Source organism: Helianthus annuus, chromosome 15 (assembly GCF_002127325.2).
Source record: "Helianthus annuus cultivar XRQ/B chromosome 15, HanXRQr2.0-SUNRISE, whole genome shotgun sequence".
NCBI classification, from domain to species: Eukaryota; Viridiplantae; Streptophyta; class Magnoliopsida; order Asterales; family Asteraceae; genus Helianthus; species Helianthus annuus.
In genome coordinates this window covers 46,089,911-46,116,837 of record NC_035447.2, presented here as the reverse complement: position 1 = coordinate 46,116,837, position 26,927 = coordinate 46,089,911, and the positions used below count along the sequence as shown (strand labels likewise).

The 26,927-nt window shown below is 34.5% G+C and overlaps 1 protein-coding gene and 2 long non-coding RNA genes across 5 annotated transcripts; 1 reads left to right on the top strand and 2 right to left on the bottom strand.

The window, feature by feature from the left end:
* Positions 1-424: 424 nt before the first annotated feature.
* LOC110906556 lies at positions 425-2,900 on the bottom strand. The gene is made up of 2 exons (XR_004881939.1): positions 2,763-2,900; positions 425-1,969 (listed from the first exon to the last, which is right to left on the bottom strand). It is a non-coding gene; the product is annotated as an uncharacterized LOC110906556 (long non-coding RNA).
* A 9,443-nt stretch (positions 2,901-12,343) lies between these two features.
* On the bottom strand, positions 12,344-12,694 carry LOC110906552. The gene is made up of 3 exons (XR_002573856.2): positions 12,568-12,694; positions 12,449-12,503; positions 12,344-12,365 (listed from the first exon to the last, which is right to left on the bottom strand). It is a non-coding gene; the product is annotated as an uncharacterized LOC110906552 (long non-coding RNA).
* Positions 12,695-24,289: 11,595 nt separating this feature from the next.
* On the top strand, positions 24,290-26,191 carry LOC110923957 (RING-H2 finger protein ATL47). 3 transcript variants are annotated; one of them, XM_022168016.2, is made up of 2 exons: positions 24,290-24,408; positions 24,753-26,191. In XM_022168016.2, exon 2 carries the CDS (start codon positions 24,910-24,912, stop codon positions 25,948-25,950), a length of 1,041 nt encoding a protein of 346 aa, XP_022023708.1. In that variant the 5' UTR covers positions 24,290-24,408; positions 24,753-24,909; the 3' UTR covers positions 25,951-26,191. The 3 variants fall into 3 exon arrangements, with proteins under 3 accessions (XP_022023708.1, XP_022023703.1, XP_035840441.1); XM_022168011.2 differs by lacking the exon at positions 24,290-24,408 and adding an exon at positions 24,415-24,585; XM_035984548.1 differs by lacking the exon at positions 24,290-24,408 and adding an exon at positions 24,415-24,590.
* The last annotated feature ends 736 nt before the right edge of the window (positions 26,192-26,927 follow it).

The following is a 26,927-nucleotide window of genomic DNA, read 5'->3' as shown; positions in this document are numbered from 1 at the left end:
TGGACAGAAGCGTGCAGTACCATCCGTTACGGTTTGGAACAACGGCGACGTGTGCAAAACTTGGTTTGCCCCTCGCATCGTAACCTTCTTGAAACCATTCTTCGGTTGCTTCGATGTCTCCAACAATCTTTAAAAATAATTCTTTTGGTAAACGAAACGGATCTCTAAACGTTTCGACATTGTAGACCGGATTCTCCATAAAATAATCGTTCATTAACACTTCATTGGCATGTATACGATCACGATCCACCATCTTCTTCTTTGGGCGGGACGAACTTGATTCAAGTCCGTTATACACCGACACAAAATATTTAAGCGTCTCTGTAAGACCCGTCTCTATTAGTCAATATTATAATATTAAACACGCATTTTATACGAAAATGCAAGCTTACAAAAACTTTTCCAAGTTAAACTTCTTACATAATTTAAAAACATTCCAAAATATAATTTCAAGTGTTTACAATATCCACTTTTTAAACTAGAACAAAATAAGATCGTTGCGGAAGCTTCAAGACATGTGTTCGGTTCTCCTTTCTTGCTTGATCCTCATCCGGAGTTCCATAAGACATTCCTAAAATCAAAACCAACATAAAAGTTAGTTTTGACAGTTTCACAACAAGTTATAAACATATTTCCATCCAATTCAAAATTCTTGTTTCCTTCGAATTCAAATTTCCGGTTCTTAAACCGAATTATTTGACCCGTTATGGGTATTTATGTCAAAACTATAATTTTATCAACTCTAAAAAAAACTCTTATTTCCTCCAACCATAATCCATATTATGGTTGGTACATGTACCCTTCACGAGAGTATCATTCCTTGTGCGTACCTGGCACGGGTCAACATTGACTCGTTTTTAATACATTGCATTACCTTTCGCCAACCTTGGCAAAACATGCTCATACGTTCCGATTGCCTGTATTTGTAACACTTAACAATACATAATATTACCAATCATCATTTATATTATTATACAACTTCTGACCAAGTATTGAGTCAAAACTAAGTGTGTAAGACCCCGAAACAATTTCTACAAGTACGGACCTGCTTACTGTCAACAACTATTTTGTTGACAAAACGTCCGCGAAAACTACGTTAAACAACTTCCGAAAAGTTTACAAAAATTACCAATCATCATTTATATTGTTATACCAATTCTGACCAAATATTGAGTCAAAACTAAGTGTTTAAGGCCTCGAAACAATTTCTGCAAATACGGACCTGCTTGCTGTCAACAACTATTTTGTTGACAAAACGTCCGCGAAAACCACGTTAAACAACTTCCGAAAAGTTTACAAAAATTACCAATCATCATTTATATTGTTATACCAATTCTGACCAAATATTGAGTCAAAACTAAGTGTTTAAAGCCTCGAAACAATTTCTGCAAATACGGACTTGCTTGCTGTCAACAACTATTTTGTTGACAAAACGTCCGCGAAAACCACGTTAAACGACTTCCGAAAAGTTTATAAAAATTACCAATCATCATTTATATTGTTATACCAATTCTGACTAAATATTGAGTCAAAACTAAGTGTTTAAGACCTCGAAACAATTTTTGCAAATACGGACCTGCTTGCTGTCAACAACTATTTTGTTGACAAAACGTCTGCGAAAACCACGTTAAACAACTTCCGAAAAGTTTATAAAAATTACCAATCATCATTTATATTGTTATACCACTTCTGACCAAATATTGATTCAAAACTAAGTGTTTAAGACCCCGAAACAATTTCTGCAAATACGGACCTGCTTGCTGTCAACAACTATTTTGTTGACAAAACGTCCGCGAAAACCATGTCCATTTTATTATTCACAATGCTATCCATTATACAAGTAAGTATTCTATTCTAGAAGGTGTAAGCTTTACTTACCTTGCATCCGGTTATGCTCTTTTCCTTCTCATACTTGATTCGTTTGACCCGTTTTCTCCCCTTGCTTCCACCTAGCTTGTTAAGCGCCAAACTATTATTCAATATTCACAAGGTGGTTAGATTAACCATAATTTAATACAATTATTCCACCTTACACATTTCATATCACATTATCATTTATCGTATTGGAGGTCAGTTTGACTTTTAAAAGTCAAACGCCCATTAGCTTATAAATGCACATTCAAGCTCGACAACTAGTTTAGGCATTTCATTAATTATCCGGTAGGCATTATTTTTAGGCCACCGTTTTAACTAAAGTTCTAACCAAGTCCATTGCATTTTCAACACTTCAACTAGTTCAAACGATTATCAAAACTAATTTATTCACTCATTTTGCAAGAACTAAGGGTTCTCATCTATAAGTGAGACCCGTTTCATCATATCACTAGCATTCATCCGAACACCTAATATATTCAAATTCTTCATATAAACTAGTGCATAACACGATTTCATTCATCTATTAACATGATTTGAAATTACCGATTTCATCATAACATACAAAACCCATTTCAATTCTTGTATAGAACATACACTCAACTAATAATTTGTTCAAGTATCTTGCTTCTACTATTCAATATGATGATTCTAAGCATACATATATCATCATCATCCTAATCATAATTTCGAACCCTACTTATCTAAGTGTAGTAAATCATCTAGACATTCAAATCTTGACAACACATGTATAATTTACACTTAGGGTTTTGTTCCTAAGCAACTTTACATCATAGTTCAGCCATAACTTCTATGATTAACACAAAATTTGCAGATTATGATGTTTCTTCAAATTTTCCAACTTCACGAATGTCAAGAATTCGACATACCTTATGATCTTCTAGCTTGAGTGATCATTAATCCGCGTTCATTCATGAATTTGAGCCCCGATTAGCCCTTCAATTTGATGTTATTCGATGAACTAGGGTTTGGCACCCTTTGCTTCTCCTGGTCGTTCATTCCAGAACACACACTTAGTGTGTGTTTTGTTTTGTTTCTTTTTTTTTAATAACTAAACTTCCAAGTTTTCCATTTTGGTCCCTTATGTTTAGTTAGTTATTAAGTAGGCCACAACTTACTTATTTTCAATAATATTTACCCCTTTTTAACTAGGTTAAACATTCTTAGTTTACTTAGCGGGTTCGGGGGAGATACTACTTTGTTTTGTTTTAAGTCCCGTTAAATCGGGCCTCTTATAATCTTTATTTCCTCAAAAGCTTTTATTCACTTTTTATTTAATATTAGGTTTATGTATTAAATTCCTAATATTCACCGGGTTTACTTTTACCACTAACATTATTTTACCTGTTCTTTTATTATTAACATGGTTTAATTACCAAATTCCCGATTTCGGGGTGTTACAGTCTCATTGTCAAAAGACGACTGGGTATCGCTATCGCTGTCCATCGGAAACGTCGAATCCGTAGGAAAATCCATTTGAGAAATATGTAGAATGTGTTATATGTGTTTGTGTTTTGGTGTGGGTGAAATGGTTAAAAATTGTGAAGTATATATAAATGGTTTAAAGGTTTTTTTTTATTAAACATTACCGTTCAAAAACGGTCAAATAATGCCAACGGTCACAAACTCAACAAAATTCAACGCGTGAACTTTTCCACGGAAACAACTTTTCACGCGTGAAAAGTAATGGTGGCGGCAGTGTTTTGGAGGCCCATCACGGCTCCACCCTGCCTGCCCTTATTAAACCATGAACAAGTTGAATGCAGACAATAAATACATTATTAAACCATGAACAAGTTGAATGCAGACAATAAATACAAAGGGATAACTATAAAAACAATCAAAGTCGACCAAGACTAAGATCCTTTCTAGTGCGTCAGAATTTCGTGGGAAAAGTGTCGGCATATTCGTTCGTAGAAAATGCGTAGAAATTTTTCATAGGAAACTAGGAATAGTAGCAGTTTTCTAGTAGTGTTTTTAGAGTTTTTACTTATTGTTAATTATTTCAAAATTACACTGTTGATCTACATGTAATTAAGCTTTTGAAGTTGCTAAAATTAAACAATGGTGCAGACCACTAAGACTACCCATTGCGAAGCCGCTAGCCAGGTGGCGAACACCACAACATCGAGCTGTTAACGGGGGCAAGAGCATGCCAAAGTGAGGGGGCTAGTGAAAGAATTCGAACGTTGGGGTGTGTAGATATTTGTGCCGACCGTTACATTTATAAAAAAAAATCCAAAATTTCTATAAATATTCATTTCTTACCCAAATTTCCCATTTTCTTTTTAAAAACCCCTATTTACTCCCAAATTTCTCTATATGTTCACAAAAAATGGAATGGAATGCATTTTCTTTATCCGTTTCTTCCGAAGAAAACGATCTCATTATTGAAGCAGGTATGATAACGGTTAACTACTTGGTTGAGCGGTCTCAAAGGCGACAAGGGCTAATGAGACAGCCATCACTTGATTGTAATCGAGAGGGAGCTAACAAAACATTGATACATCACTATTTTAGCCCCGGTCCCGTTTACGATGAAAAACATTTTAGGCAACATTTTTGAATGTGTAGACAATTATTTATGCATTTTCGTGAATGATCTGTTGAGCGATTCTTTTTTTCAACAAAGGGAAGATGCGAGAGGTAGACTCGGGTTCACTTCTATACAATAATGTACTGCCGCTCTATGGCTACTAACGTATGAGATTTTGTCAGACGAAATGGATGAATATCTAGAAATGTCCGAAAAATTGAGCGCAATTCACTACACTTTTTTGTCAATGTATGTATATCTTTACTTAAATGTTATTTTTTAAAATCTTCAGTTTAAATTTGACAACACATGTTTAAATTATATATCTGTACGTAGGTATCATATCCATTTACTCATGACGATATTTGCGTGAACCAACATTGTTTGATATCCAACGCATATACGAGGTTCACGGTGAAAAACATGGTTTTCCTGGAATGCTCGGTAGCCTCGACTATACGCATGTTGGATGGGCAATGTGTCATACAGCTTGGCGAGGTCAGTTCCACCAAGGTGACCACTCCGGCCTGACAATTTTACTTGAAGTTGTGGCCTCACATGATCTTTAGTTTTGACATGCGCTTTTGGAGTTGCTGGGTCAAATAACGACCTAAATGTTATCGATAAATCCCAATATTCGATGACATTATCGACGGGGTTATGCCCGCACAATCGTTTTATGTAAACGGGGAACATTTTAAGTATGGCTACTACCTGGTTGATGGTACTTACAACGAGTGGTCGACATTTGTTCAAACTTTTTTATCTAAATTGATGACAAACGAAAATACTTTACAAAGAAGCAAGAAATAACAAGCAAAGATATTGAAAGAGCGTTTAGAGTTCTAAAGAAAGATTTCATTTAATTGTCAACCCATTTATGACACTAGAGAAAATAATGGATGTCGTCTACACTTGTCTAATTCTACATAACATGATTCTCGAGGACCAATGCATAGCTATTTGTCAAAACTAACAAGGTGATGTCTCACAGGGTGAATCGACAATCATTGATGAACAAAAACTCCAAAACATATAGAATATCAAGAACCATAAGATACACGGAAACCTTTACCATGAGTTGGTCGAGCATTTGTGGGCTAGACGACCCGGTAATCTTGTATTAGACTAGCATTAATTATTTGATGGTTGCACTCTTTTTATTTTAATGTGATATTTTATAAAAATTAGTTTTCTATTAATATTAGTTTACAAATTTAGAAAGAATAAACAAAAAAAATAAAAAAAAATGAAAATTCGTGGAAGCCCCTGCTCACCTTACCTGGACCACAACAGGGTTAGGTAGCTTTACCGAGAGCTTTATCCAATTCTCAGTCAACACCAGATAGAATGATATTACAGCGGGATGAATTCGGATGCTTACCGGAACCAATAGCTAGTCTAATGCATCATAATACATTTATGTTTGAACAACTCAAACCATAAATACGTGTACGTCTCAAGTGTCTGAAAGATATTGTTATATGTGAATTCATCAGCATAAATGATAGTATCACATCAACTTATATATGCATGTGAATGACATTATTGGTGATTCATGAGGTGTTGCACAGTTGCACATGGCTAGGGTGGCAACCCTTTCTTGCATATTGTGCTCTTGGAACTCCCCTATCAAACATCAATTCCTTTTTCCAATAAACAGATGAAAATAATAAAGTGAACTAAAGTTGAACAGAGAACGTAACAATAAATGTTAAATTATGAATATCTAACTTATTTTTAACAGCAAATTTGGATCACTAACGAACTATTAAAGTATCATCGTGATACCAGCAGAACTACCCGATCATATCCATCTCCACTAGGCAAAATGCATATACACAAATTCAGGAGAAAACCCAATAAATATGAGAAAAACCCCCTTGTGAGAAACAAACTCAGAACCTATTGGTCCCAAAGCCATATCTCACCCCCAAGATACCACTAGGCTATAAAGCCATGGGCTTATGAATATCTAATTAGTAATTAGACTCGTGCGCATTGCGGCGCAAATACATTTTAAATATCGAATGGATTTGTTCAAGCGTTATGTGGTGTGTTAACCATGTGAAAGCGCGTGTTTTGACGTATCCAATTTAACTCAACAGCATTGTGATTGGATCAAAATTACCTAAAGCAATCGAATTTTTATTGTACAATCATAACGTATCCATATGTAACCCCACTCATACATAAGATATGTACAAAAAAGAGGCATAAAACATATAAAGGAAAAACTGACACATGTAATCAAAAGAGACAGTCACATTAAGGATTGAAATTTTACTTGTAGCAAGTTGTGATGTGGTTGAAACGTAGAGTAACTCTAATTTATACCGTCGAATGAATACGTATTATATTTGACCCCACTCAATTCGGAACTAGATTTACGGCGAAACGTAGAACAACTAGATATTAAAACCTATATAAAGAACCAACAAGTTTGTGCACATGTTGGTTGTACATATAGCTTTGGGAGTCTTTCAAAAAAAAAGGAAATTTTCACTTTTAACCCTAAAGTTTTAATGTTTGATAATTTAAGTATAAACTTCTAATCTTTGTTTCTTTTTTAACCCTAAAGTTTAAATATTTGACAATTTACCCTAAAGTTTTATTCTTTGACAATTTAAGTTTAAAATTTTTTAACTTTGTTTCCTTTTTAACCCTAAAGTTTTAATCTTTGACAAATTAAGTTTAAAGTTTTAATATTTGGTAATTTAACCCCTTTGATTAATTTGATTTTTTACTTCTAATTCAAAAGTTTTCATCTTTTGCGATTTAACCACTTTGATTTTTTTTACTTATGTGTTGTAATCTTGGCTTTGGGGGGTTTTTCAAAAAAAAAATGGTTATGCATATGGTTGCTGTAACCTTGGCTTTAAGGGTTTTTCAAAAATAATTTTTTTTTATTTTTTCACTTTTCACCCAAAAGTGTTTTATAAATTACTTTTAATCCAAAATTATTTGTTTTTTTTACTTTTAACACAAAACTTTCTATCTTTTGCAATCTATCTTCACATTTTTTTTTACTTTCAACTTTGGTCCTTTATAATTTTCATTTTCCGTAAATTTTTCGCTTTATGCTTCGTTCAAAATTTTGTGACTTAACACATCGCAACGTGCGTCTTTGGTTTAGCTTTTTACGTTTCATTCTAAATTTTGCGAGTTAACACGACGCAACGTGCGTGTGTGGGTGAACGTTTTTACATCGTCTATTTTTTTCCCGTTTGACAGGTTCAACATAACGTGCGCGTCCTAAATCGATTTAGTTATTTAACTAAAGAATCTCCGCCGCATTGCGGCGGGTCGTAATTCTAGTGTATATAAAATAAGAACGGAAACATATAATATTTTACCTTATTTGTTTCAAAAAGGGTTTACTTCGAAACGTATACCAACTCAAATTAATACCGACATGTATATAAAAATACGAACGTAAAAAATAGTTTTTGTTTAAGTAAAGGAACAAAAGAGGCATATACAAAAAAAATCAAGTTTCCAAAAAATGTTTACTTCGAAACGTGTACCAACTTTAATTTATACCAACACAAAAAATAGTTTTTAAGTAAATGAACGACGGAGGCAAACACAAAAAATCAAGTTTTCAAAAAAAGTTTACTTCGAAATGTATACCAACTTGAATTTATACCAACACGTACATAAAAATACACACGTAAAAAATACTTTTTTGAAGTAAATGAATGACAGAGGCAAACACAAAAAATCAAGTTTTCAAAAAAAGTTTACTTCGAAACGTATACTAACTCGAATTTATACCGACACATATATAACAATATGCACATAAAAATAGTTTTTTTAAGTAAAGGAACGAAAGAGGCAAATACCTGACTTGTTTCCGAAAAAAATTAATGCGATATACCACTTGAATTTATACTGACACGTACATAAAGATACGAATGTAAAAATAGTTTTTTAAATTAAAGGAATGAAAGGGGCAAACACAAAATGGAGTTTCCAAAAAGAGTTTACTTTGAAACGTTTACCAACTCGAACTTATACCGACCCGTACATAAAAATACACATATAAAAATAGTTTTTTTTAAGTAAAGGAACAAAAGAGACAAATGCACAAAATGGAGTAGTAGTGCAGGCGTTGAAAATGCAAATTTTAAAAGTTGTTGTAAAACTTGTAATAGTAGTCTATGGGTTATAATACTTGTAAAATAAAGTAGTAGTCTAGGGATTAAAATTGTAATTTTCAAATGTTAAGAAAGTGTAAAAACAGATTGATAGTGAAAAGGTTAACAATACAAATGGTAGTCTAATTAAAATTGCAATTTCAAGTGTAAAAATGAATTAATAGTAAAAAGGTTAAAAAGGCAAATGTTCAAAGGTAAGGGGGTCGGTGGGAAATTCTACTGACTTTCCTCCCTTTAAGATTATAGATAATACTAGGTTATTCCCCGGGTAGGAAAATTTAAATTACAATAAAAAACAACAATAATATACGGGTTCAATAGTCATCAACACACCCTTAAATCTTTTTTATGAATATGTGTGTTGAGAAATGATATGTTTTTTATTTTTTAAAAAAAATACATTTAAACATAAACCCTGAAATAAAAGAAACGTTCCGTTACTTATGTAGATAATGCCTACACATGATTGGGCTTACTATAGATAAAACTTTTGATTTAAGCCTATCAACGACACTTGCAAGAAGTGGATCATCATGTTCTGGCAGTTTTAGGGTGTTTTGAACCAACTGAAGAATAGCACCTCCTCCACATAGTTCCTGGAGAACAACAGAATATAAATAATCAGTGTTAAACATATTGAAAAAAATGTTTATTATGCTCAGAAAATATTTTTTATTTAAATGATTTAGGTCAATCCTTTGACCCATTTGACTCGTTTCCTTATAAGTTGTTAATTTTATTTGACCTTATTTTCAGCGAGGCGCTCCCGGAATAACATGTGTCTTCTATAGAAGCCCGGCCCATTACTTAGCAGCCTATGAACACAACAACATGATCACAGCAGCCCATGAATACCACAAACCTGCTTCAAGCCCAGTTCAAACGCAATTATTTCAGACTTTATCATGGGCGCATCAAGTCTCTAATTAACATTAACATCTATCTACACAAAAGAAATAAATAACTTAGATAACAATTTGAATTGTTATATTTTCAACACCCAATCACACAAATCTCACGAGAGATGAATAGAAAAGGATATCAAAGGAAAACTTACCGGAAACACCGAGATCATAGCCGAAAATAGAACCACCGATAGCCGCAACGACGGTAGCAAAAATGAAATACCAAGTTTACTTATACTGGTACTACTCCGCCGTGAGTATCCACAACCCTAATCACAATCATCAACGATCACTACTTCAAAGATCACGAATTAACACTTGACATATCAAATATAAAAACATACAGAAATCAACCCATCTATATATGTATCGAAAACTCCAAATCATCACTTAAATTGAAAAAAAAAGGAATAAGAAAGTCAAACGAAAGATAAGGGTACCAATAGTGACTTGCACATAAGAGAGATCTTTTCCAATAAACTTGAAAATCTGTGGTATTACAAAACAACATTGTGTCATTACAAACAGCTAAAAGTAACAGATTTTTTTTTATAAAGTAAGATCTAATGTACATTGAAAATATTCAAATAAAAAGGCTACGAAATTTTTATCCTTAACACGCTAAACAGAACTCAGCTTATAGTTGGGATTCTTATAGATACTAAAATAAGTCAAAATGGTTGTTACCTGGTGGCCTTTTAGCCCGTTATCGAACGTGATAAATTCATTATTAAAATGAAGAAAAAAAGGAAACAAAAAGGTTTTAGAACAATGCTTTCAATCAAGAACATCAGGATATAGAACATTAAGAAGTTGCAATTATTATAGAGAGTAGTTATGCCTTAAATGGCTTACCAAGGGAGGAAAATTTGGAAGATTTTGTGTGAAGATAATAAATTTTGATGCTTAGCTTCAACATAATCCTTATTTTTGGCTAGAAACAGATCCAGTTAAATAATTCACCTGCAACGAAAGATAGTATATCAAGTGGGTGTAGATTTGATAGTGTTGTTTGGTAGTAATTCGTGATTGTAAATCGTACATTTAACTTAGGAAGCTAATTAATGACATGTATTAATCTATTATAATAACTGGTAAACGAAGGTCTTTAAAAATAAAGTTATAAATTATAATACTATAATAACTGGTTTTAAATATAATAAATTAGATAAAGTTATAAATTATAACAATAAAATAACTGGTTATTAAAAATAAACTTGAATAAATGTAATAAATGCTATAAATTAGGTAACGCTTTACTAACAATAAACTTAAATAAATTAGGTAACGATTTGACTTTTAAATTATAATACTAAAATGTAATAAATTAGGTAACGATTTATTAAAAATAAACTTGAACAAATGTAATAAATTAGGTAATGACTTACTAACAATACACTTAAATAAATTAGGTACCGATTTGACTTTTAATAATATGTTAAACTGGGAAAAAATTATTCAAACTTAACTGGATTAAATTACATCGAATTTTAAAACATAAATTTCAAACATTAAAACGACTACCTTGGTAACCTCGTTGAAAACCTCCTCCCACAATTTCGTCTTCCTGGAGAAGATCTTAGTTTTACAGCCAGCCATATGAATAAAAGAGTCGCCATATATATCATCCGAATAACTTTCTTGATGACCACCGGCTGCGAGATATTTGAAGGAACCGCAAGTACTTTCTGCACCGAACACGTTGAACCTGAGATCACGCTACACCATCGATTCACCCTAGGCCACACTTCCTTTATCAACCTGTACTCTAACCGAAGATAATCAAAAGTTTATGGTAGCTTTTCACAGCCTGCACAACTTAACAACTATTATGTAGTTAAACTTGTCAAAATGGGATGTTTTGAAATTTTAACAACTTAGAAAAGTACTTGATAATTTCAACAACCGCCACTCAATGTTTTCCCCAATATCAAATAAATACAAAATGCGAACGATCCTTGGATAATTATATTGAAAATCCACATAAATAACAATATAGAAGGGAAAAACACTTACAACGACATCGGGCGTACACCTTCCCAGTCACATGCCAACATTCTTCCTGGTCATTCTAATACACTTTTTATTCATCCGTAAACATTAATATATAGTATGCTTTGAGCAAAGTTCTCTGACAGCCTTAAGGTAACACTTGAAAGAATTATAACCTGAAAAAAAAATCTATTTCCATCAATTTATCTCAATAAAAATGCAAATATGAAATAAAAAATACAATAAAGGAGCCAACCATCACAAGGCGTCGGTAATCTTCTCAAATCAAACATAACATAACACAACAAACCAAAAAAAGTTTGGAAATTTTCTCAATGGCTGTAATAATGTTCGCTATACGTTTCAAGAATAAGTCAAAATATTAACAATTTACCCAAAAAAACACAAAATTTGATAAAGTTAAAATATTAACAATTTACCCAAAAAAACACAAATTTTGATAAGGTTAAAATATTAACAATTTACCCAAAAAAACACAAAATTTGATACCTTGTGTTGCAATGACACTTCAAAGTTCTCTTCTGTCTAATCTAGTGGAAACAGAGAAGATGAACCAGTAAAAACATTGTTCAAAATAATTAGGGTTCTTAAAACAGACTCAAAGCATAAGAATATTGTAATAAATTGTTAAACAATTCTTATCAATATCGTGATAACTGAAATCGAAGATTAAGACAGAAATAAGTTATTTTGACTACAATGGAAATACGAACCGTAGATGATTCAAAAGCAACAGATTAGCTTCAATTTAAACAATAACTTGTAAAATCCCTAATCCCAAATTAACCGGATACTAACAATATAATATCAGAGATGGTCTTCACGACTTTGATTGTTAGAGATGGACTTGTAAGAACCCTAATCCCAAATTAACCAGATCTAAACAACATGAAAAAGATTCAACAGATGAAGAAGAAATATGATACATTGATACAACTAACCTGATGATGTCCGAGAGTAGATGATGATTAGGATTAGGGTTTGTGTGATTGAGAGCTACGTTTTAGAAAGAACAAAATTAACAACAATATTAATACTTACGAACAAATTAATTTGATACCTGATGATGCTATCTCAGGATCGTTGACTCACGATGTATGATTTCTTCATAGAATGTGAAACCTAGGGTTTTACAAAGGATATAAATCTGAAATCAAGTGTTCTATAACAAATCATATGAAAAAAAAAACAAAGAATCAATGGAGAGAATTTAGAGATTTGAATGAAGATTGCGATGGTGAAATGGAACGATTAGAGATGAATCAATGGAGAGAAACCACGATGTTGTCCTAACAATGAATCAAAGGGCAGATACGGCTAGAGCGTAGGAGGAGGAAGGAAACGAATGAGAGAATTAGGGTTTCAAGTATGAAGCGGTGAAGGAGAAGAATGTCTAATTAGAAGCCTTTTATAAGATCCGAACATATGGGTCGGTTTTTGATTTCGGGAGATCCATTTCGTAAAGAAAAAAGGGACGGGATTTTCCCGCCAAAAAGCAAAATTTAGAGGGCTCCTAGCTTGACACATCAGCAAAAATTAACACATTTATTATATATAATAGATAATAGATTCTACCAAACAGTTTTACTACGCTATGTATCATGTTAAACTAATAGTTTTTCTTTTGAGTAAACTGCCATTTTGGTCCTTGTGGTTTGGTCAGTTTTGCCATTTTAGTCCAAATCTCAAACTTTTTAAATCTGAGTCCCTGTGGTTTGCATTTTGTTGCCATTTTAGTCCACAACTCAAAATCTCTCATTTTTGACTGTTTCAAGGCCTCTTTTTTGTTTTTATCTGCAGTGGTAGTTTGGTCCATTTAATTTTCATTAAACCAATTTATTTATTAAAAACCCACATAATATGAATACACTCTATGGCAGGCCAATTACATCATCATCTTCAACCTCCCTATCGAAACCCTAACCAGAGATCACACCCAAAAAAAACCCTAACCCACAGGAGATCGAAGAACGACAATGGTGGTTTATCTAGAGGAATTTTAATAGAGTAACAGAAATCAAGCCCGTATTGGACGCCTTTAGTAACAGAGTTTTAGTAACAGAAATCAAGCCCGTATTGGACGCCTTTGAATCCACCGGTAACAATTCCATTCCCCTAAACCAATAAATCGAGCAAACAACGTATTCAACGAATTTGACAACAAAAAAAAACCCTAGAAATTGATCAAATAGACACCGTCGAAACAATCACATCACAAATTGAACAATTGAAGCCATGGATATTGTTTAATTGAACACCTGAATATGCAAATCGTATATCTAATGGTGTGGGTGTGAGTGAGACTGATTTTCGAGGGTAGAGAGAGAGATAATCTAGTGAGAGAGGAGGGTGTGTTGCTGCCATCGACTCTTGGGTTGGTCTGAGTTGAATCATTGATAGAAGATGGTGGTTGACCGGTGGTGCTCATGGGTTAGGGTTTTTTTTAGGTGTGATCTCTGGTTAGGGTTTCGATAGGGAGGTTGAAGATGATGATGTAATTGGCCTGCCATAGAGGGTATTTATATTATGTGGGTTTTTAATAAATAAATTGGTTTAATGAAAATTAAATGGACCAAACTACCCCTACAGATAAAGACAAAAAAGGGGCCTTAAAACCGTCAAAAATGATAGATTTTGAGTTTTGGACTAAAATGGCAACAAAATGCAAACCACAGGGACCTAGATTTAAAAAGTTTGAGATTTGGACTAAAATGGCAAACCACAGGGACCAAAATGGCAGTTTACACTTTTCTTTTCTTTTTTTAAACGGGCAACAAATCAATCCCGAGCACTCTCGGGGTACCTACTGGACAAACGGAGTACTCCGAGAGTAACCCGAGTCGTCCACCACCAATTCCGAGGAAAACCCGATAACCTACCTGCCCGTAGGCACGATAGTAAAATTACCGGTAAAACTCGTTTGGCTCAAGGATCGAACCCAGCTTTCCCTGGGTCTCCTATCACCGTCCACCAGTGCCTCACTCCTTTTTTGCACCAAATGAGAATTGAACTTGAGTCTTCAAAGAAGAACTCAAGTGCTCCTACCACTTGAGCTAGAGGTTTGGCTAAACTAATAGTTCTTCAATTAAAGTAACTAATTTGTTGACTCAAAATTTAAACCGGAGCTTCTTACTCAAACTGGCGCTCCGTCTTTCATGCCAGTGAATGCATATTCAGACTATGGGGTATGGGGCTTGGGTTGGGGGAAAACGCCCAAGCCACCACCCCGGGTGGGCTTGGGTTGGGGCGTGGCCCTTGGGGCTTGGGTTTCAAGCCGGGCGTGGGGCGGAGGAAGCAAGCTGACATGGAGGGCTGTGAATGGCCAATTCAAACTAGCCATTGGCCTAGCCGTTGGGGGCTAGTTTTTTAAAAAAAAATTCCTTTATAAATACCTTACCATATTTAACATTTTTCTCACACAATATCAAACACATAAAACACAATTTTGCCATGAGTTCTTCAAGTTATAGTGAATCGTCATCATCGTCTGACGGTGGGGCGGAAATATTTCTACAAACGATCGTGGCGGTGGTGAAAGCTATCGTGGAAGACGAAGACGTTGAGGAAGAGACTCAACAACCTAAACGGAGGAGAAGGTACATCGCTCGTAAACGGCACACCGCTAACAATTTGTTGGTAAGCGATTACTTCTCAGCGGAACCTAAGTATGATGAAAAAATGTTTAGGCGTCGTTTTCGTATGAGTAAAAACTTATTTTTAAGGATATCTAGAGATCTTGAGGAGAAGTATGTTTATTTCCAACAAAAACCCGATGTAACCGGGCAATTAGGATTTAGTACGTGGCAAAAGGTGACGACCGCCCTTAGGCAGTTAGCGTACGACAATAGTTTGGACATTATGGATGACTATTTAAAAATGTCTGCACGTGTAGCTAGAGAAAGTCTTCACAACTTTTTTTCGTGTATTCTAGAACTTTATAGGAAAAGATATTTGAGAAAGTCTTCCTTTAGTGACATGCAATAAATATTGGAACATCACGCAGATTATCATGTGCTACCCGGGATGCTAGGTAGTTTAGTTTGTATGAAATGGGCTTGGGAACTTTGTCCTACCCAATGGCAAGGCGCTCAGATTAGTGGATTTCACGGGATGCCAGCCATCATGCTTGAAACGGTTGCGTCCCAAGATCTTTGGATATGGCATGCGTTCTTCGGTATGCCAAGTTCACATAATGATATTACCATCATAAACCACTCGGCCCTTTTCAATGATCGGGTAAATTGTATAGGACCCAAAGGAACTTTCTTTGTAAACGGGGTTGAGTACGTGTATGGGTACTACCTAGTTGATGGGATTTACCCAGAGTGGAGGGTTTTCGTAAAATCGTTCACAAGACACGGTACCACAGATCCAAAGAGATTAAAGTTTAACAGGGTCCAGATGGCTGCACGTAAAGACGTCGAGCGAGCATTCGGTGTTTTGAAGAAAAGGTGACGCATATTGGCAATGCCTTGTCGACTATGGGACAAGGATCAGATTGGAAACGTGATGTACACGTGTATCATTCTTCACAGCATGATTTTGGAGGATGAAGGTAGAACGGTCGTTACCTACTATGATGACGTTGACCCACAACCAGGTAACGTAACAGACGAAGATAAAGCGGCAAATGAATTTTTGATCAAGTCAAAGGATATACATCACAATCTTCGATCTGATTTAGTGGATCATGTTTCAACGATTCCTGGGTTCGAAACCGACGAAGACGACGAAGATGACGAAGAATGATATTTTTTTATTTTGATAATTATTTTGTATGTTTATGTTGTTTTTAATGATTATATATATATATATATATATATATATATATTAAAAAAAAACCTGATGTGGCTTGGCCACGCCAGCCAAGCCACGCCCACCATACCCCATACAAAATGGATTTTGAATTGAGTTATCAAACTTTCCACGTGTCAACTCATGCCCCAATCCAAACCCAACCCAAGCCCCATCATATCCCACGGTCTCATGCACGACTAAATTGATATGTCACTCCACCAAAGGGTATGGTCTATGGGTATGGAGTTAGAGCACCCTAGACAAGCTGAATCCCTATAAAATAGAATACCTTTAGTCTCGCTACAATGAGAGTTTTTTTTTTTGTGTGTGTGACCAACCTCTGGCGTAAAGGTAAGTATTTGTTTAATGATCATGCAGGTAAAAGCAGGGTAGATGTTTTTCCTTTGGATCGTCATGTATTTATATTGTTGTGCTAGTGCACATAATGCCGCTTAGACATGTGGAATAACCACTACTAATGTGGCACTCAGTTGTCGCCTCGTTCTTATATGGGTCTATTGGTCACCGGTCACGTGACCCATGGTCTAGATTACCATGCCCTATGGGTCGGTAACTCGGTATATTGTGGATCGGGTCCGAGTCTGATACTTTAAATATGGGATCATATCCTTTAGTAGGTAATAGGTAATAGGGATATAAGATAATACATGTAGTTAGCATGTAAGTAGTTGAGTTGTCTGAAATGATTATGAGTTAGGTTATATAATAATTAATAAGTTATTTACTCATATAGATATTATTATACATTATACATAATAACAATTGATGAAACATGTTAGGAACAGTAAGTTCTTTTGTATTTTTGTATTTTTTAACTTTTATTTTTTTGTCTTTTGTCTTTTATGATTTTTTTTTTACTTTTAATGATGGTTTTTTTTTTTGTTTTCTTTTATTAACCTTTTTTTTGTTTTTTTTCTTTTTTCTGTTATTACTGTTTCTTTTATTTTTTATTGATATAACTGGAATCGATATGAATGTTTTCTTTTATTGATCATCGTTTTTATGGTTTCTGATGAGTAGAGCCAATAACGATCAAAGTCACGCTATTTAGTAGGGGAAAATGATCAAACTCCTGTCGCATTGCACGGTGAAAAAACCTATATTTTTGTTTTTAATTGGTATTACCATAACCAATATCAATATTTGCTTTTGTGGTTTTTAGATGAGTCGAGCCGATAATGACCAAAATCACGCCGCATAACAAGAGGGAAAACCGATCATACTACCGCTGCGTAGCTCGAGAGGAAAACCCCATATCGATATTCGCTTTTATATAGAGATCTTCGCTTTTATAGTTTCTAATAAGTCGAGCCAATAACGACCAATGTCACGCTACATAGCATGAGAGAAAAACGATTATACTCCCGCCACGTAGCATGGTGGGAGTGAACCTTTTTTTTCTTTTGTTTTTATTGGTATTATCGGAATCGGTATCATTAGTTGTTTCTATTGTTTTCGTTGAATCGAGTTGATAACGAACAAAGTCACATCACGTACCATGAGAATCAAGCACCCGCCGCGTAGCGCGGGAGAAAAAAACTAGTTAAATAACAAATTAACCGAATTAAACATTAACTATAAGAGTAATTGTGAACACATTATTCAGTATTTTTCATGTGTAAGAAGTGAAAGAGTAATCGTTAAAATGAGACATGATTTAAATTGGAAATGTAATTCTTCTCGACTTCAAAATTCCCTTACCCTTTAGGTTATATAAATTACTATGTTTTTTCGCTCAACTATAGTCAGTGGTGGTGGCGGTGGTTCGATTCAGAAGGATGTTAATCACTCTCGCACATCATTGTCCCCTGATTTTTGTATGGTCTTCGAAGCTTGATGGTGGCTGTGGTGAACGGTGTGTAGGACGATAGTACATGTAACCTTAATTTTTATTTAACAATTTGGTCATTTGACAATAATTAGCAGAAAAAAATTAACCATAGTTTTATGGGTAAATTACTTTTTGAGTCCCTGTGTTTTGGGGGTTTTAACTACTTGAGTCCAAAATCAAAATGTTTAACGCCCTGAGTCCCTATAAGCACTTTTCTTAACCATTTGAGTCCAATTTTCTAACACAGTTAGAATTTGTAGTTAAGTTTTGTTAAATGACCAAATTACCCCTATATTAAAAAATAAAAAACTAATTTATTTAAATTTCTCTCTTCTTTGTCTCTATCTCTCTCAATAAAGCTCATACAACTTTCATGAAGCTCAGTGGCTACACAGTGTTCATTCTGTAATTGGTTAATGGTTGCAACTTGATCTTCCAAGTGCTTCCTTAATTCCTAATTTATTTAAATTTCTCTCTTCTTTGTCTCTATCTCTCTCAATAAAGCTCATACAACTTCCGGAAGTCATCAAGGGAAATAGGAACGTCAGAAGCACCAATACCAATTCCTTTTAGCCTCTTGGTTTTGGAGCCAAACTCATCTTTGTACCAAAAAAAAAAAAAAAAAGTCAGTTCAGAAAAAGTGTGTGTACAGCTTAAAAAATGATGATACTTGTCGATGAGAACAAAAATACAAGGAATAAACTGAACCTAACTCTCATACAATAGGGTACTACACTGGTTTTATACACTTTTTGACACCAATCTCAAGTAACCCCTATGTCTTCTAAAGTCTGGATTGACCCTCCGCATCTTCTGAATCACCAGCCCCCCATATCTGAATCACCACCGCCCCCCAAAATCCCCAAAACCAGATCTATAATCTTTCACATCCCCAAAATCTTCAATCTGAATCACATCCCCAAAAATTTTCTGATTTAAAAAGCAAACTTCAACAGCAAATAGTGCAGGTAAATGGTGGCTGACAACAACGATGTAAGGTAGTAGTCACAGGTAAGCTTTAATCGTCTCCGATTTGGCTTTCATTCTTCGTTAGCATTTTCCGATGTGGTGCAGCGGTGGTGGAGGGGCTACAATGGTGGTGGTGCTGCGGTGTTGGTGGAGGTGGTGGTGCTGCGGTGTTGGTGGAGGTGGTGGTGCTGCGGTGTTGGTGCGGCGATGACGGTGGTGGTTGTGGTGGAGTGGTGATGGTGGTGGTTGTTTTGTTGAGAGAGAAGATAAGAGAGAGAAAGTGATTAGGTAGAGAGAGATGTGAATCTGGAGATAATGGATGGAATAATTTTAATAATAATAAAATGGTTTTTTTAAGTACAAGGGTAATTTGGTCATTAAACAAAAGTTAACAGAATAATTCTAACAGTATTAAAAATTTGGACTCAAATGGTTAAAGAAAATGCTTATGGGGACTCAGGTCGTTAAATTTTTTGCTTTTGAACTCAAGTGGTTAAAACCTATAAAACGCAGAGACTCAAAAAGTAATTTACCCTAGTTTTATTGAATTAGATTAAAAGTATAAGAGTAAATTACAAATTTTGTCCTTTATGTTTACACCAAATTGCAGGCGCTGTCCTTTTTTTCAAAAGTTTACAGGCGCTATCCTTAACCTTTCAAAATCTTGAACGTTATGTCCTTTAGGCCAAACCCAGTTAGATTTTTTTGTTAAATCTGGTCATATGCCTTGCACATGAGGGCATTGCTGTCATTTCATCTTATCAAGGACCATTGTGTAAAAAAACTTATCTTTAAGGACTATTGTGTAAGTATAAAAAAGATATTTAAAAAATATATATAAAAACAAAACAAAATGTTGCCTTTTCTCTCTCTAAATTCCCACTCTTTCTCTTCTCTCACTGCTCCCTCTCTCTACACATCCTAAGGGTGTACGGGGCGTTCTCGGGGAGTGGTTTCGGTGTTGGGTTTCCCCGATCGGGAACACTGCCGCCATCACTGCGGGGTCCCGAATCGGGGTGTGAATTGGGTGTGGGTTCACCGCGTGAAGATGGCACAACTTTCGAGGGAGACCGTTGACAAACTTTCGAAACCAACTTTCGAAACCATCTTTCGAAGATGGCACAACTTTCGAAACCAACTCCCCTAATAGGGGAGTGCCGCCATCAAAAAGGGGTATTAGGGGAGTGTTAGAGGGGAGTTGACGTGGCTTATTCTAGTTGGTTACGTGTAAGAGGGGGGACTCACCTATTAGGTGAGCACCCTTTACACCCTAACAAAAAGAGAAAAAGGAAGCATTGACGCACAAATATATCTCAGGTAACTCTTAATTCTTTTTACTTTTTTTTTGTCTCAGACAACTCGTAAGTTTAATTGATGCAGGTGACGAATCTTTGACGTTATCACGTTAATAAATGATCTAAGAAACTGTTCAACAATAAGTTCTAGAAACGCTCATTAGCTTCTTTTAGTCCGTATAGATGAATTTCTTGGTGTTGAAGGTAAAAAGATCTACCAAAACGAACATGTAGATATTCTCACACGATTTTACAATACCAAAATTTTTTCCTTATAAAATTACTATTTTCATTAATAATTAATCAGGGCAAATTACATAGAATACCAAAATAAAATTGTGTAAAAAAACGAATATTTTGTTTGAGCTCGTTTAGACTCGCAAGCCTAAACGAGCTTTGTATTTTAGGCTCGAGCTTTCATCGAACCTGTAGAATCAGTATGTTAAAATGATTAATACTTAATTGCCTGCTGTTAGAAAAGAGTAATTACTTGATTAATATGGTTTCTAAGATCATATTTCATACTAATTATATATGATGTTTGGACCCAAAATGTCAATGATCTAAGACCTATTGTTTGCAGTAGAAAAATATATGAAAGATTAATTAGTGCTGAAGATGCTGTCACAGTTTGACCTTTTATGTCAAAGCACTGGTTTTTGGTTTAGTACTGAAAATATATATGAAGGATTAGTCTGTGTCCCTATCTTTATTCGTCTTCGCTCTTCCTCCACCGTCCCTCTGCCCCACCGTCATCTACCCCGTCAGTGTTGCCATAGCCGGAAATGAGATGGCACAACCACACGAGAAAGCAGCCGGAGAACATTAGTGGGATAAAAGATTGATCTGCTTTGAAGAAAACAGAGGCAATGGAAGCCGGCGTTACTGGCTTTAAACACCGTCCTACAGGGATTTATCATAAATGCAGATGATAAAAGGGGGAATTGAAAGGGGTGAAAGGAAAATGACCATTTTACCCCCATGTGCACTGCACATGACATTCTGTTAACTGAGTTTTCTAACCAGGTTTGGCCTAAAGGACAAAACGTGCAAGATTTTGAAAGGTAAAGGACACCGCCTGTAAAGTTTTGGGCAAAAGGACAGCACCTGCAATTTGATGTAAACATAAAGGACAAAACTTGTAATTTACTCAAAGTATAAAAAATGAAACGTGAGAGACTAAAAGTGACGAACCCAAATGTTTTGATCAAATCTCAGTGACTATTCTTTTTTTTTCTCGAATCAAGGGAAATTGGCGGTAATCTATATAGTGGCCAGAAAATTGAGGAAGTTCTTTAATAGTATTATTAGTTTTTGTTTTATTTGTAAAACAGTAATTTCACATTGACTTAACGGTTATTTGTAACGTCAACTAAAATTAGGGACCGAACATGATATAAAGTTATAAACAGAAGGAACTAAATTTGAAGGTAACACCCTAAATTGGTTCAGTCCAGATAAGAAGGTGGTAGTTAGTTAGTGGTTTGGTCCGAATAGAAGAGAATCGGTTCGTTATGGCAAAGATGACACTTAACAATAAACCAAGCGTCTTCAAATCAATAATCAATAGATAGTGGCATATGTAACAACTTATTAAAAACATTGGTCCGGAAGGAGACCACTAGGCCTGTAAACGAACCGAACGTTCATGAAAAGTTCATGAACTTGTTCGGCGGGAAGTTCGTTTATGTTCGTTTATTTAATAAACGAACGAACACGAACAAAAAATTTTGTCCGTTTAATTAAATGAACGAACATGAACATACCTTGTGTTCGTTCATTTATGTTCATGAGCGTTCGTTTATGTTCGTTCATTTATGTTCGTGAACGCTTGTTTATGCTCATTTAAATTTTAGTAAATACATAAATAGTTGTATCTATATAAATATTAGGTTTTTACTTACTTATATAAATGTAACTAATTAGTAATTGAATTTTCTAGTAATAAAAAATAAAGTTTTAATTTTTTTCTTACATCGTAACTATTCACTTACTTAATATTTATATATTAGACTTTTTGTTTGCGTTCACTAATGTTCAATTGTATTTGTTTATATTTGTTCAACTACGTTCATTTGTGTTCGTTTATGTTTGTTCAATCATGTTACTTTATGTTTGTTCAAATATGTTCAGTTAATTTTTTTTGTTTATGTTCGTTTGTGTTCGTTTATGTTCATGAACTGTTCGTTTAGTTTTTAAACGAACGAACATAAACGAACACGAACATGCCTGATTTCTTAATGAACAAACACGAACAAGAAAATGTGTTCGATTATATGTTCATGTTCGTGTTCGTGTTCGGCTAAAGCTAAATAAACGAACAGAAACATGTTTATGTTCGTGTTCGTTCGGTTCGTTTACAGGCCTAGAGACCACATATCATGTTGCTATTACCCACCGAAGGTCGTTAAGAGGGGTATAAATAGATAGTGTTGTCATTCATTTATGCAATCATTTACTTTATTGGGGTAAGATATATTTCCTGGTTCTTATTACTTGATGATCTTTTCCTTCTACAAAATATAAGTTTGTCATAGTTAAAGATCAAACTTGAGCTGCATGATTTGCAAAATGTAATATATTATATTATAAGTGCATTTGTTTGTAAAATGATATGATACATATTAGACTAGTATGATATGATATGGGTATTTTGGTGGTTAGCCGTTAGCCCGTTAGCTAATTTTAATGGGCTTTCAAACTAAGAAACAATCTTGGCACCTCAGCCCAATCTCTATCTTTCTTGGCCCTGGAGTAGGCTTTTGTTACACATTTAACACTTAGAATAATTTACTCATTGTGATATTTGGTCCATTCACACAAAATGTATTGTCCTAGTACACATTTATATATAAGTGACGTTCACAAGCTTTTCTAATTAAAAAATTCAAATTACAAAATAACTTATCCCAATTAGAGTCCCTAATATGCATCGTATTGTGTTGTGCTGTATTATTCGTGTTTGACATGACACATTTAACACGGCAAGTAAATGAGAATACAAAAGATTAACTAAATGTGTCATTATTTAGAAATCAACACAAGCATGTTTGATAAACGGGTTACATGATACGCTTAACACGATTAAATTTAACCAATTCATAACGCAAATAAAATGCCATATCTAAAACATTAAATGTAAGCAATTCAATAACATGAATGATAACACGATTATTGACACAATCTACTAAATATGGTTAAGAAATAATAAAACACTGTTCGATGATAAAATAAATGTTATCAAAATTACACCGCATTTTTAATTATAAATTATTTATTTGTAAAGCAATATTGTGTTGATAAATGTTCTGTGTACTCGTGTCAACCTGCTTACCTATTTTACACGATAAGTTGAATATGTTATGTTTATTATAGACAGACTAAACCCGATTAGGCACGTTTTATATTGCGTCATTAATTGTGAATTCATTTATGACCCGAACTTGTTCACTAGTGACCCATTCAAGTCATGTCAAATCATGTACACAAACACGTATGTGTCACAGTTGACAACCAATGTCCGCATTAACATACCATACCCAAAAGCCTCGATAGGGATTTTTGGCCCATTGGCTCAAAAGCATTAAAGTACACGTTTATAGCATACTTTCTTACATGTGTACTTATTTAACAAGATAACTTAAACATGTTAAACCCGGTTAGGCACATTTAACATGTGAACCCGTTCATAACCCGAACTCGTTCACCACACCGACTCATTTAACTTCGTGTCAAATCATGTCCGCTAACATGTTTGTATCACAATTAACAACCTGATTAATACACCATCAAGCCCATATAGTGATTTTAGGCCCATTAGCTAAAAAATTTCAAAACCATTAAATCCTAGTACACTTTTTCTATAACTAGCATACTTTCTCACATCTTTCCCATTCACAATCATTGTGAAATTACAAAACAATCCCTGCTGGATCCTACCTTCCTGTTACCATGGGCCTAAATAAGATTTTGTTTTGGAAGTTTCCAGGTATGCATCACACAAAAACACGCACGCTCACCCAATATAATATAAAATCCTCTTTTATTTTCTCACTCAAAACCCTCTTTTTTTTCAAGATTTTCTTGAACAACATACATTCAAGAATCACATGTGTCACTTAATCTACTCATGAAGAAAGTGTTGGTTGTTCTATCTTCCAAAAGGGTATTGTAAAGTCTTGATCTTGATCACTAAAACTCCCAAAATTTTGATTTTTTTTTTAATTCAAGATCTGGGTTTGATTGCAATTTTTTTTTAATATTTTAAATGGGTTTCTTGTAATTTCATCAAATTTGTATTTGAATTGCTTCTTTATTGCATTTCTTGAACAGGGTATTGATCCAAGAACACTCCAACCTACTAAAAATCCAATCTTTACAGTTCACACACTTGAAGGTGAAAACACACACACACACACACATAAGTTTTCTCCAAGATTCTGACCTTCTGTCAGGTTGATGATTTTTGTAGCATTTCATATCTGCTAACATGCGCCTCATGAAACGAAATCTTGCATCTTTTGATTCTTTTTCACCTCCTGTTTATCCTCCACCTTCATCTTCTTCTAATGACCCTAAACCTAAATTAACCTTAACTTTTACAAGAAACATTGTAATTGTGTTGGGTATAATGTTGTTCATCTTTGTGTTACTTCACTTTGTTCTAAGATGTCTCATCAAGAAGAAAAGATCATTACTTTCTGGTCAACAATCTTCAAGATTTCAAGAACCAAGTGATCCTGAAGCTGTTGCATATGAAAGACAGTTACAACAGCTTTTCACTCTACATGATTCTGGTTTAGATCAAGCTTTCATTGATGCATTACCAGTGTTTCTTTACAAAGATTTAATGGGCTTACATGAGCCTTTTGATTGTGCAGTCTGCCTTTGTGAATTCTCACAACAAGATAAACTAAGGCTGCTGCCTTTATGCAGTCATGCTTTTCATATCCATTGTATAGACACATGGTTGTTGTCAAATTCTACTTGTCCTTTATGCAGGGGTACCCTTTTCAACCCTGAAGCAGAAAGTCAAGTGGTTGACTTTCAGTTTGATGATTTAGTGGAAGAAGATGATCAAGGGCATTCTGGTAATTTGAAGCAAGTTGGAGGGGGGGTTGAGAAGAGGGTGTTTCCAGTTAGACTTGGCAAGTTTAGAGCCACAAATGGGGATGATATTGGAAAAGAAGTTGGTGAGACTAGTAGTAGTAACATGAATGTTGTTGATGCAAGAAGGTGTTTTTCTATGGGATCTTATGAGTATGTGGTGGGTAAGTCTGAGTTGCAAGTGGTGTTTTGCCCTAATAGGGGTAATATTGGAAAGAAAGATTTGGGGATTGAGAAAGATAAGGGAGTTGATGGGGGTAATGATGGGAAGAAAATTAGTAGTAGAAGCAAAGGTGAAAGCTTTTCTGTTTCCAAGATTTGGCTTTGGTCAAAGAAAGATGATAATCATAAGTTTGATGATTCATCTGTTAATGTAAGTTTACCATCAAGAAATAATCTAAATGGTGGTAAGTTTTCTAATTAGTTTAGGTTATGAAGTGACTTGTACACTGGTTTGAATATGAGATAATATGAAAATTTTAAATTGTTGGTGAAGCTTTCATAGAATCATAGGCTTTTGTTTTTACCTTTTTACTTGTGATTTGGTTTGGTTTGGTTTGTGGAAGTGATTGATTTTGTGTCTTTATGTGACTTGCTTTATTGAAGGTGACAAAATGTACTCCACACTTTTATGTTTGTATTGGAATTTGGTTCATTTTCCCTCCCAACAGCTTGTGAATATGACCTTGAGTGTGTTATTCTTGTTCAAATCTTGACTTATCTTGTGGTATAATATACAATAAGGCAATCTTTACCTTTTCAAATGTAGCACAACCAAAGTGGCATAGAGAAAACCCTTTAGTAGTTATAACATAAAAGGTTTAAAATAAATACAAAGGGAGCGCATTTTGCAACATTGGGACCGTAGAGGTGTTCGCGTTGCAGTTAAACCACTTTTACGAAAATTCTATGTCGAACTGCTAACTGTTGTCTTGTAGACATTAAATCAGACCGGCCAGCTTTGTTGGATCTGCAGGCCAAACCGTCATCGGTTTAAATGTAGATAGTTTTTATGTGTTGGATTGTCCTATCTAAATAAAATTTAGAGAAAACTATATAATAAAAGTGGCTTCTTACTTTTTATCGTTGAGTTTAAACTTGTTGGCTTAAAACCATTCCGTTTTCGAGGACAAATATATGAAGTTATGAACCATATAAGTATCTTGGACACGTAGTGTAAACAATCATGAAGTGTCTTGTACACAATCGGCTACTTTAAACATCATCAAATGATTTTGTGCCAAACTAGTGAATTATTATAGAAGGAAGAGAAATTATATTTTAGTTCTTTTCTTAGGATGAATATTAAGTTTAAAATTAATAGATATTACTTATAATATACGGTGTAAAATAAAGCATGTTCAAACAATTTTTTCATATGAAATAAATACAATCCCTCAC